Raw genomic sequence first — 12,981 nt, 5'->3', positions numbered from 1 at the left:
CCTAGCATCCTAAGGTGATTCCATACTGCATGCAACAATTAATTTTGTTCTTTCTATCCTAAACCCAAGCTGTGAACCTTACCTTTTAAACACTTTTATAGTTAAAACTAAACAAAGCTGATACTATTTGGCATATGATTAAATCACTAGAAATTGGAATAGTTGTTTTCAGTTTGCTTTCTTGCAGACAGGATCACAGGATGTTAGGGGTTGGAAGGGATCTCTGGAGATCATTGAGTCCAACCCCCCTGCCAGAGCAGGACCATAGAATCCAGCACAGGGCACACAGGAGTGCATCCAGATGGAGCTTGAAAGTCTCCAGAGAAGGAGACCTCTTCTGCTGGGCCTCTTCAGACTTGGGCAGACTGCTTACAGTCAGTTCATGGTTTGAGACTTGCCTTTGCAACCATAAGGACTAAGTAAATTCAGTAGAAGCTTAGGTTCTGCAGCACTTTCATCTAGTCAGAGTGGGTGGATTCTGTCTGCAGAATTAGATATTCAAATTTTGGTTGTGCAGTATGCAAAGTAAACATTTTATTTCTATTTAAATTAGGGTTAAATTGAACCATGCCAAAGATAACTTTCTTGAACAGTATAAATGTTAACTCTGAGGAGTTAAAATGCACATCTGCCTTTCTCTCAGTTGAGGCAGAACTCTTGCATGGGGCTTTTAATTTATGTCAGGGCTGCAGAAAAAATGTTGGGGGAAAGATAAAAAGGGGTATGAGAATCACAGGTTCATAGATTCACAGATTGCACTGGGTTGGAAGGGAGCCTCCAAGGTCATCTTGTCCAACCTCCCTGCAATGAACAGGGACACCTCCAACTAGAGCAGGCTGCTCAGGGCCACATCAGTTCTGATCTTGAATATCTCCAGGGTCATGGCCTCAACCATTTCATGCACAACTCATTCCAGCACCTCACCACCCTCACAGTAAAGAGCTTCCTCCTTATGTCCAACCTAAGTCTATCCTGCTCCAGTCTCAAGCCTTAGCTCCTCATCCTGTCACTACAAACCCTTCTAAACAGTCCTTCCTCAGCCTTCCTGTAGGCCCCCTCCATTTATTGAAATGTGGTTATAAGAAGGTCTCCCTGGAGCCTTCTCTTCTCCAGGCTGAACAGCCCCAATTCTTTCAGCCTGTCTTTGTAGGAGAGGTGCTCCAGCCCTCTGATCATCTCTGTGGCCATCCTCTGGATCCATTCCAACATGTCTATTTCTCTCTTCTGTTGGGTGTCCCACAGCTGGTAATTCTCCCATTGGAATTGTGGAATTTGAGCTCCAGACTCTTGTCTGGCTTTGGGTAAAATCAGAATCATTTTCAGGCACCACTGGGTGCAGCTTAAATTATAAATGACACTGTCAGGGGAAAGTGGCCCCTAGCAGGATTTTGTCCATCACCTGTACCAATCTACATCACACTTTAAAAGGCAACTGGAAGCTGGGCACCCATTCATTTTTGTGCAGTGACTGTGGCTCTAGCATGTACCCAGCAACAGAAACGAGCAAGCACTTTGTAGTGACTGTGAGACTCTGTTACTACAAGGCAAATATTAGCTTCAAAAAGGTTCTCTAACTCATTGCCCCTCACAGGGAAGCTTTATCCTGGTTCTGGCATGTACACATCTTCCCCACACCCCAGGAAGCTCTCCTTTTATAAGACAAAAAGCATTTTATTCCTTTTGTTTCTTACACTTCTCTACTAATTGAAACAACATCAGCACCAAATCATTAGCCATTCTTTTCAAGTTGATTTTGATCAGAATGACAGGGATCAGAATTAAGTTGGCAATCCAAGCACTGATGTAGGCTGGGCAGGGACTGGCTTGAGAGCAGCCCTGAAGAAAAGGCCTTGGGGGTGCTGGGGGATGAGAAGCTCAGCAGAAGCCAGCAGTGAGCACAGGCAGTCCAAAGAGCCAAGCAGAGCCTGGGCTGCAGCAAGAGAAGTGTGGCCAGCAGGGCCAGGGAGGGGATTCTCCCCCTCTGCTCCACTCTGCTGAGCACTGTGTCCAGCTCTGGAGCCTCTGTTACAAGAAGGATCTGGATGTGCTGGAAGGTGTCTAGAGGAGAACCACAGGGATGAGCAGAGGGCTGGAGCTCCTCTGCTATGGAGACAGCCTGAGAGAGTTGGGGTTGTTCATTTTGGAGTAGAGAAGGCTCTGAGGAGACCTTATTGTGGCCTTGCAGTATCTGAAGGGGGCTCCAAGAAAGCTGGGAAGGGAATTTTGAGGGTGTCAGGGAGTGACAGGACTGGGGGGAATGGAAAACAACTAATAATAGGTAGATTCAGATTGGATGTTAGGAAGAAATTCTTTCCCATGAGGGTGGTGAGAGCCTGGCAGAGGTTGCCCAGGGAGGTGGTGGAAGCCTCATCCCTGGAGGTTTTTGCAGCCAGGCTGGATGTGGCTGTGAGCAACCTGCTGTGGTGTGAGGTGTCCCTGCCCATGGCAGGGGGGTTGGAACTGGCTGGTCCTTGAGGTCCCCTCCAAACCTGACAATTCTGTGATTCTACTTGATTTTTAAGATTAATTTTGCAGTCATTTCCATGAGTATCCTCCATTATCATTCCACATTTTCCTTACTTCCCCTTGGATCAGGTGCCAACTTTTATTTCTGTGGGTATTTTTAGCTGAGAAATCTGATCCTGCCTTTGCTTTTGCTAATTTTACATCAAAACGAGTCCTTTGCCCTCTCTTCTGCCCTAGCAAGGTACAGAAACTTCAGAGGGAAACAACACATTGATTTTATATTTTTCATTGAATTAGTCCTGGTTTACTTAGGTAAGTTAGAAGAAGTGGAGTTCTGTTCTCCCACTGCTTTTGCATGGTTTAATACACAGATTATTTTTTCTCTCTCAGGCACAAGGACAGGAAGAATCAGGCTGACTATCCCCAGGTTGTTCTCCATGAGCTAGGCAAATGGATTGGGCTTTTGCAAACCCTCTCCCCAAATCTCTGAGGTTTCAAAGTAAGACATGGGGCAATGGAAATCAGCTTTTCCCTTTGTGCTGCTTGCAGCTTAGGAGTGTTTCCTACAATGCTGCAACTCCTGAACAAGAAGAGTGCAGCCAACAGCATATTTTTTACATTGAAATCAGAAACCAGGATTTCAAGATTCTTCTGTTGGTCTGAAAAAAAAAACAAACCCTCAGCAGAGTGACCAGACAGGCACAGCTTGAGCATCCTCCCTTCTCTGCTGCTTTTTATGGCCTCCCTGCCCTGCCACTGCAGCTTGAAGCAAACAAGACTGCAGTGCTGAGAACATTCCTTTGCAGTGATTTTTAAATGTCACTCCCTTGATTTTACTCTACTGCTGCTGCTGCTGCTATTTTCTAACCCTCATTAGTGTGCTAGCTGCTGTCCAAAACATAAAGTCCCACTGTGCATCACAGCCAATTTATCTATGATCTGAAAGAGAGAATGGTACAACCCAGCCACCAGTATCCATCAGTCCCTGCTCATGTGCATCCCCAGTGTTTATCTGCTCCTAGGCTGATACTGTCTGTTTACAGGCAGATGATGACCCTGGAGCTCTGGGAGCTCTTGGAGCTCTGCCCAAAATAGATGAACTGGGTTAGGTGCTGGATATGGACCAGCTCTGAACTGCTCTATAAAAACTGCTTCACTTTAACAACTACAGGTCAGGAGGTCCTCATGACACTGAGGATGAAAGCAAAGGTTTCATACCTGCCCTTTCCTGCTCTGATCTCACCCTAATGCCCTAGGGCCTTCTTTTTCCTGTACCCACTTGGGACCATTGCTGTGTTGACACACAAGGTCTGTTTCCCAGAAACTGAAGTGTGTTTCATACAGATAGTGCTTGCCACCCGTCCAGGATCCTCTCCTGGCTTTCATGGTGTTTGAATGTTCAGTGATACTGATGGAACAACTCTGGCACAAGCCTGGCAGTCAGAGTTTCTACCCTGTCTCCAGCAGGACAAAGAGAAATACCTTCTTTATTCCATGACTCCTGTTGCACTTGTGCAGTAATGGGGGAAAGGACCCAAGCAGCAGATTCCTGCTTCTATAGACAAGGTCTGCTGGTACAAGTGGCCAGCATCTCCTAACTGTGAGGCCAAAGTGATAAACCCAGTGTATTCCAGGGTGACTTCCTTTCCTTGTGACAAAGCCCAGAATGAAAGACAACAGAAATTCCTCTGGGTTTGGATTTTTTTTTTTTTTAAGGCTAATTTCCTCTAGGAGGTGTTGAGCTGTCTCAGTAAAGCTCTGTCTTGTGTTCCACAGACAGGTCTGCCCCTGTCTGCTTCAAGGCATGGGCCAAGTATGGTACCTTGTGTTTTGGTGGGAATCCAGGTGAAATCTGACTGTGACACAGAGGTGTCCCAAGTGCTACCTGCATGAAGTGGCAGAAGATGCTGATTCTGACTGAAGTGTTCCTCCTGCCTCTGATCTGTAACTGCTTAGTTAAGAAGGGTGGATTGAGTCTCCTGCTTGTCTTGTGGTACTTCAGTTGTGGTATTTTGATTCAGTGACTCACTGGGAGCCTCCTGCCCCCATGAAACTTCACAGGACAAGAATTTACTGCACGTTTTCAAGCCCTTCTCTTCTTCCTACCACCCATACAGCCAAGAGAGAATTGCATTGCAGGGCAATCCTCATCCATTTCTTGCTTGGCACCCACACACAGACTGTTGCTCAGCTCAGAAAATTCAGCTGTGCTCCACCATTTTGCTGGAAGAAGGGAGAGCTGCAAGGGAAAGGGGAGAGAACACAGAATACCTCTCTGTAGGTATTTCTTCCCTTCCCACTGCTGGAGTGAAAAGCCTCTGCTTGGAGAAGGATGAGTAGGCAAAAACAAAGAGCAAGGCTAACTTTGGGCTAATAAAGACCAATATTGAATATATCCTGGGGACATGATAATTGTGGGATCATTGGGGTTTTTTCTTTATACTTAGATGCAGAATACTGCCATGGCAGACAGGGCACACTGCATCTCTTCAGCTCTTCTTTGCAGCAAATATGTCCCTAATTTTCCTACAACCAAGGACTCTCCTTTTTCCACTCAGTGTAGGTAAAACACTGACTGCGTTTTGTTCTGTTTTGTTTTGTTTTGTTCTGTTTTGTTTTGTTTTCTGGAAGGAAGAAAGGTTATGTGAGGATACAGGAGAACCATCAAAAATATTTTTTCCTCTGAATTGCCTGCACAGTTTTTTCTGCTATTTTAGAATCATAGAATTGTCAGGGCTGGAAGAGACCTCAAGGCTCAGCCAGTCCCAACCCCCTGCCATGGGCAGGGACACCTCACACCACAGCAGGTTGCTCACAGCCACATCCAGCCTGGCTGCAAAAACCTCCAGGGATGAGGCTTCCACCACCTCCCTGGGCAACCTCTGCCAGGCTCTCACCACCCTCCTGGGGAAGAATTTCTTCCTAACATTCAATCTGAATCTCCCCACTTCTAGTTTTGTTCCATTCCCCCCACTCCTATCCGTCCCTGACACCCTCCAAAGTCCCTCCCCAGCTTTCTTGTAGATGCCTTTAGATGCTGCAAGGCCACCAGAAGGTCTCCTGGCAGCCTTCTCCTCTGCAGCCTGCACAACCCCAACTCTCTCAGGCTGTCCTCAGAGCAGAGCAGCTCCAGCCCTCTGCTCATCCTCGAGGCCCTTCTCTGGACATCTTCTGCTCATCTTTGATTAAAGCTGGAGGTAGCAGAGGGTCTTATGCCACATCAGGAATGCCAACAGTCTGTTTCTCCTGCTTAGGCAGCTGTGGGAAGGGAATGTGTAGCCTTTACACAAAGAGAAAATGGATTATACTGCAAGGAATCCTGAAAGGTAAGAAAACAAATGTCCTAGGTTTGAAGCAGAACATTCTGCCTCAACTAACTGGTTAAAAAAGACAACCCTGAGTTTTACATACTTGTGAAAATGTTTACATCTATTACAAAAACCTACTTAGGGCTGAAGTATGCCTAGCAACTCCAGACATCTTCCCTGTGGTATTTTTGCTGTTTACAAAGTAGAATTCTTTTTTCTTTTCTTGTTTTTATTTGTTGCTCTGTGGTGCTGGCTGACTTCCCATCCTTTTAGGTAGGCTGTTTCTCAAGCTGTGCTGCTCTTCTTCAGGGAAATGAGCTGCAAGGTGTGCTTATGTGAAAAGTGCTTTGCTGAAAAGGATTTTAACAGTCCCTGGGCAAAATATTGCTTTTGTTATTCTTCCAGCTGTGTTGTCTTTTGTTTATTGCTAAACAGAGTGACAGGATTGCTAAGAAATGGCTGCAGAACTGGTAAACCCCAGATATGCACAATGCAAACAATTCCTTCTTATCTATGGAGTTCAGCTGATTGGAAAATAAAGATAGCAAACATCCCAAAATAGTCTGTTAAGCCCAGAGCAGTGTCACAAATCCCCTGAGCTGGCATAGGATGTGAAACTAAGGTGAGGGAGGAGCTGCCTGTGCATTGAAGGGACATACAACCCACCCCCCTACCCCAAATTAATTAAAGGTATTACAGCTATTAACTAAAGGCAGAACAGATCTTGAACTAAGACTTAGAATATAAACTCTCTTCCTTAAGCCCTACTTTGGCGTGCACATTAAACACTTTCTGCTAGGAAGCTGTAGTCTGTAAATGGAGCAGACAGATTCCTGATGGACTTCCCTTCCCTGCTCCATTTTGGGTAACTCTTGCCTTCAGGACTCAGCAAAACATCATAGCTGCTGGGTTGGAAGGGACTTCTGGAGATCATCCAGTCCAACCCCCCTGCCAGAGCAGAACCAGAGAATCCACCACAGGTCACACAAGAACACATCCTGATGAGTCTGGAAAGTCTCCAGAGAGGGAGACTCCACAACCTCTCTGGGCAGCCTGCTCCAGGGCTCTGTGACCCTCCCAGTGAAGAAGTTCCTCCTCATGTTGAGCTGGAACCTCCTGTGCTGGAGTTTCTATCCATTACCCCTTGTCCTATGCCAGGGGGCAACTGAGCAGAGCCTGTCCCCTCCCTCTTGACCCCCAGCCCTCAGATCTTCATAAACATTTATTAAATCCCCTCTCAGTCTTCTCCTCTCCAGACTAAGCAGCCCCAGGGCTCTCAGCCTCTCCTCTCCAGGCAGTGCTCCAGGCCCTTCAGCATCCTCATAGCCCTCCCTTGGACTCTCTCCAGCAGATCCCTGTCCCTCTTGAACTGGGAAGCCCAGAACTAGATGCAGTATTCCAGGTGAGGTCTCAGCAAGGCAAAGGGGGAAGAGAACCTCCCTGGATCTGCTGGACACACTCCTCTGAATGCACCCCAGGATCCCATTGGCCCTCTGGGACACAGGGCACATTGCTGTCCCATGGATAATTTGTTACCCACCAGCACTCCCAGGTCCCTCTCCACAGGGCTGCTCTCCAGCAGATCACCTCCTAACCTGTCCTGCTGCAGTTTATTCTTCCTCCCTGGATGCAGGGCTCTGCACTTATCCTTGTTGAACCTCATTAGGTTCCTCTCTGCATCCTTCCTGTAAAACTCAGTTTGTTACCATTTTTACTGTTGATTTGATACTACACATGGAAATGCTTGTGGTAATTAAGTGTAATGGGGCTTTAATACCTCCAGAATATCTTCAAAGGAGGCTAGTGACTCTTCCTCACCTCTCAGTCCATTTAACAAATTGCTAAAGGGAATCCTCTGTATAATTACAGCAATTGGGGAAAGTGAGGGGGAATTTTTGAGCTCACTGTTCCCTGAAGAAAGGATATAAATGTCAGAGACCTCTGACCCTATCTTTAGCTGATTGAAATGACATAATTGGTTTTTTTCTTTGTTAATTGTTGTCTTAATGCCTTACAAAATGAGGGAGCCAATTCTCCTGAGTACTTTCAGTTTCAATTGCTACAATTGCTATGATCTTATTCTTCCCCGTGAGGCACTGGAACAGGTTGCCCAGAGAAGTTGTGGAGGCTGTGAGCCTGGAAGTGTTCAAGGCCAGTTTGGATGGAGCCTTGAGCAAGCTGGGCTAGTAGGAGGCATCTCTGCCCATGGCTGTGGGGTTGGAACTGGATGGTCTTTAAGATCCCTTCCCACCCAAGCCATTGTATGAGTTCATGATTCTGTCTAGCTGCTTCTTTCTAAGGATGTATAAAATGGATTGGAATAGCAGCAGCATTACCTACTTGTCTTTTGGCAGTAGTTTCAAAACAGTTAAGGTTACCTCATGATTCAGGAAGGTGCTAACACCTCTTTCTGATAGGTCACTGCAGTGCCACAGTATTGCTCATCCTGTTCTCTATGATGTGGCCCTCTTAATGCTCTGTGATTGGTTATTATTGATGAGCTGGATGAGGGCATTGAGTCCATCATCAGTTAAGTTTGCAGATGACACCAAGCTGGGAGCAGGTGTGGATCTGTTAGAGTGTAAGAGAGCTCTGCAGAGGGACCTTGCCAGCAGGCTGGTCAGATGGGCAGAGTCCAAGGGCATGAGATTAGTATCAGGTTCTACATATTGGCCACAACAACCCCAGGCAGTGCTACAGGATGGGGACAGAGTGGCTGGAGAGCAGCCAGGCAGAGAGGGACCTGGGGGTGCTGGTTGGCAGCAGCTGAACAGGAGCCAGCAGTGTGCCCAGGGGGACAAGAAGGCCAATGGCATCCTGGCCTGCATCAGGAACAGTGTGGCCAGCAGGAGCAGGGAACTCATCCTGCCCTGTGCTCAGCACTGGTTAGGCCACACTTTGAGTGCTGTGTCCAATTCTGAGCCCCTCAATTTGAGAAGGATGCTGAGATGCTGGAAGGTGTCCAGAGAAGGGCAACAAAGCTGGGGAGGGGTCTGGAGCACAGCCCTGTGAGGAGAGGCTGAGGGAGCTGGGGGTGTTCAGCCTGGAGAAGAGGAGGCTCAGGGCAGACCTCATTGCTCTCTACAACTACCTGCAGGGAGGTTGTAGCCAGCTGGGGGTTGGGCTCTGCTCCCAGGCAAGCAGCACCAGAACGAGAGGACACAATCTCAAGCTGTGAAGGGGGAGGTTTAGGCTTGGTCTTAGAAATTTCTTCCCAGAAAGAGAGATTGCCCTTGGGATGTGCTGCCCAGGGAGGTGGTGGGGTCAGCATCCCTGGGGGTGTTTAAGAAGAGCCTGGATGAGACACTTAGTGCCATGGTTTAGCTGATTAGATAGGGTTGGGTGATCTGTTGGACTTAATGATCTCTTCCAACCTGGCTGATGCTGTGATTCTGTGATGATTCTGTTATTTTAATATGCAGACCCATGCTTGTTTACTGTGGTTCTGCTTGCAGAGCTGCTTTGTCCTCCTAAGCTGACCTATAAGGTATTGTTTGATGACTTTAGTTTACATAGGATGCTAATACATGATTCAACATGAGGCTGACTCTGCAGCTCAAAGAAGATTTAAATTATAGTTCAGAAGTAAGGGTATAAAATAATTTAAAATTAAAATTAATAGTTCAGAACCAAGCCTATAAAATAGTTGAAAAATAAAATATATTTCGGAACCAAGCACAGAAAATACTTCGAAGTTAAAATGTAGTTCAGAACCAAAAAGTACAAAACAGTTTAAAAATCAAAATATAGGTTAGAACCAAGGGTAGAAACTACTTTCAAATTTAAACCTTTAAACCAAAAATAAAACCATTTCAATTTCTGGCCCTTCCAACCTCTAATGTACTGTGATGCTGTAATACTTAATCACATTTTATTACCATAAACAGGCTGTATCCTTGTTTTGAATTCATCTTATTTTAAAGGCAGATAAAACTGAGAGACTTACTAAACTTTATACTATTGGCAGATGAAATCATGTGCTGCATTTTACCTTGGTAACACACCTCTGTACAAATGTCAGACATGCCCATTTACATGTCTATAATCCATGAATGAAGTGTTTTTGATCTTACCCTATCAATACCTGTGTTGTAATGCAGGTCAGTAGTTCTGATGTCAGTGGTTAGAGAGACAGGCAAAAGACATCTTCTCAGTTTGCTGTCTCTTTAAGCTTAAAACCCAATTTGAAACCACAAGACTCTGATTATGATCCAATCATGCATTAAGATGCCTTGTTTAAAACACAGGTAAATCAGAGTTGAATCTCCAGAATCTTTAAGGGCCCAAATTGTGAGAAATGTTTTGTTTTGGTTTTTGTTTTGCTTTGGTTTGCTTTGCTTTGTTGTGTTTTTTTGCTTTTTGTTTTTTTTTTTTGTTTCATTTTGTTTTGGCTTCTTGTTTTGTGTTTTGTTTTCTTTTGTTCTGTTTTACTTTGTTTTGCTTTTTGTTTTTTTGTTTCATTTTGTTTTGTTTCTTTTTTTCTTTTTGTTTTGTGTTTTTTTTGTTTTGCTTTCTTTTTTTTGTTTTGCTTTCTTTTTTTTTGTTTTGCTTTCTTTTTTTTGTTTTGCTTTCTTTTTTTTGTTTTGCTTTCTTTTTTTGTTTTGCTTTTTATTTTGGTTTTTTTGTTTCATTTTGTTTTGGATTTTTGTTTTGTGTTTTGTTCTCTTTTGTTTTGCTTTGCATTTCATTTTGTTTTGGGTTTTTTGTTTCATTTTGGTTTGTTTTTTTGTTTTGTGATTTGTTTCATGTTTTGTTTTGGGTTTTGTTTTGCTTTTGCTTTGTTTAGGTTTGATTACATCACTCAGTGGTTAATTTACTAACAGAAGCACCTGAAGTTTTTACTGAGAAAAGAAAGGGGGGGAAAAAAGTCTAATGTCCTGTGTATGATCCACAAAGTTACAATTAGAAGCTTACAAAATCCTTTGACAATTTTCTAGGCTGAGTAAGTTAACATCAGTGCAATATAGTGAAAAAGGGACTCTGTTCATTCAAGTCTTGGGGCCATTCATGCTACATTAGTAAACCTATTGCATCAGAACAGAGCAGTGCTTTCTGGCTTTGTGTAGTTAAAATGGAAAATCAAAACTGAAGCAGGAAAGCTTTATATCAGATTAAAGGATTGCTGAGCATCCTATTTATACTTTGACAAACTCAGATGGAATTTAGTATTTCAGATATGTCTCTCTGGTATAACTGATTTTACCAACTCTGGAATAATGTTGAGAATCTGCTGTCAACAAGTGCTTGAAAGAGTCCATTGCAGAGCCACAAAAATGATCAGGGGAGTGGAACATCTTCCTTAGGAGGAAAGACTGAGGGAGATGGGGCTCTAGCTTGGAGAAGAGGAGCCTGAGAGGTGACCATTAGTGTTTATAAAGCTGTGCAGGGTGAGCGCCCAGAGGCTGGAGCCAGGCTCTGCTGGGTGATGCCCAATGACAGCACAAGGGGCAGTGGTGGAAGCTGAGGCAGAGGAAGTTCAATGGAAACAGGAGGAAGAATTTTTTCCCTGTGAGAGTAAGAGAACACTGGAACAGGCTGCCCAGGGTGGTTGTGGAGTCTCCTTCTCTGGAGATATTCAAGACCCACCTGGATGTGTTCCTGTGTGACCTGCTCTAGGTGCTCCTGCTCTGGCAGCTCTGGATGAGCTTTCGAGGTCCCTTCCAGCCCCTAACGTTTTGTGATTCTCTGAAATATTGAATGAAAACTTGAATGCTCAGCTGCACAGAACTGCACTGGCATAATCTCTCTCTGCAAAATCCTAACATGAAGCCTGTAGTGAAAACCCTTGCAGAAAGTATGTTCTGTAAAAGCATAAAGTAAGGATGGGATATTCCAAAAATAGCAACTAGTCCAATGCTGTTCTGCTCCCATCAAGGAGCTTATAACCAGCCTTGCCTCGTAAATTCTTTGGCTGGCTGTAGTAGCTATCATAAATGAAGAGTTCTGTGAAGTGCCCAAGGCCACACTTTGGTTAAGAGCTAAGAATCATCTTTGAAAAGAGTTAACACTTTTTCCTTTATGGAGGTGAGACCTGAGAGCAAGAGGTTTGTTGCAGAATACAAAAGAATTGTATTTTTTTTTCCTTCTTAAATCATAGAATCAGTCAGGGTTGGAAGGGACCACAAGGATCATCTAGTTCCAACCCCCCTGCCATGGGCAGGGACACCTCACACTAGATCAGGCTGGCCAGAGCCTCATCCAGCCTGGCTGCAAACACCTCCAGGGATGGAGCCTCAACCACCTCCCTGGACAACCCATTCCAGGCTCTCACCACTCTCATGGGCAAGAACTTCTTCCTCACATCCAGCCTGAATCTCCCCACTTCCAGCTTTATTCCATTCCCCCTAGTCCTATCACTACCTGATAGCCTAAAAAGTCCCTCCCCAAATGGAGTGCTCACAGACCAAAGAGTAACCACAGGGAGCAGACAGCAAGGCAGCTGCAATGAGAATGGGTAGTTGTTGCATCCTACCTTGTAGACCATGATAGGGATATCAATGACAATGTAGATGAGGTCTCCTAGTGCCAGGCTGGCTATCAGCGCGTTGGGGCCGTTCCTCATACACTTGTTCTGGTAAATGATCCTCAGCAGAGTTGCATTCCCAACCATCCCAACGATGAAAATAGCACAAGACACCACTGTGTTAATGTATTTAAAGGTTTCTGCAATCTTAGTCTGCTGGGAGCACCTGACAGTTTGGTTGGACACCAAGGGCTGCCTGGTGGTGAGGAGTATGCTGGATTCCATCCCTGAGAAAGTGGACAGGTGGGTTCCCAAGTCACTCCGGTTGGCAGCGTATCTGTCAGAGCTGTCACTGAGGACAAATCCTGGAAGCAGCAGCAGCAAGGAAACTCTTAAACATGAGGCTTCCATCCTTAAGTCCCCAAAGACCAAATTCTGTGAGATGTGGGTGGGGTGGTGTTCAGTATCTCAGTGAGGTGCTTCTCACTTCTTCACCTGCAGAGAGAAGCAATAAGCAAAAAGAAGAGAGAAATCAATACAACAGGCAGACTGACAGCAGATCAGGGATGACCTATGGATGTGATCTATCTGGACTTCTGTAAGGCCTTTGACATGGTCCCCTACAAGGTCCTGCTCACCAAGTTGGAGAGATTTGGATTTGCCTGGTGGACTGTTCAGTGGATAAGGAAGTGGCTGGATGGTCGCATCCAGACAGTGGTGCTCCATGGCTTGAAGTCCAGATGG

At 45.2% G+C, this 12,981-nt stretch overlaps 1 protein-coding gene across 2 annotated transcripts in view; it reads right to left on the bottom strand.

The window, feature by feature from the left end:
• Positions 1-12,648, bottom strand: part of EDNRA (endothelin receptor type A) — a 35,779-nt gene extending 23,131 nt beyond the window's left edge. For both annotated transcript variants that reach the window (XM_054392300.1, XM_054392301.1), the window contains exon 1: positions 12,247-12,648. In XM_054392300.1, the coding sequence (XP_054248275.1) occupies positions 12,247-12,648 (402 nt within the window). The remainder of the gene's footprint in view (positions 1-12,246) is intronic.
• Between the last annotated feature and the right edge of the window lie 333 nt (positions 12,649-12,981).

Source organism: Indicator indicator, chromosome 25, assembly GCF_027791375.1.
Source record: "Indicator indicator isolate 239-I01 chromosome 25, UM_Iind_1.1, whole genome shotgun sequence".
Classification (NCBI taxonomy): domain Eukaryota; kingdom Metazoa; phylum Chordata; class Aves; order Piciformes; family Indicatoridae; genus Indicator; species Indicator indicator.
Note: the sequence above shows the minus strand (reverse complement) of the source record. Positions and strands in the feature narration are given on the sequence as shown.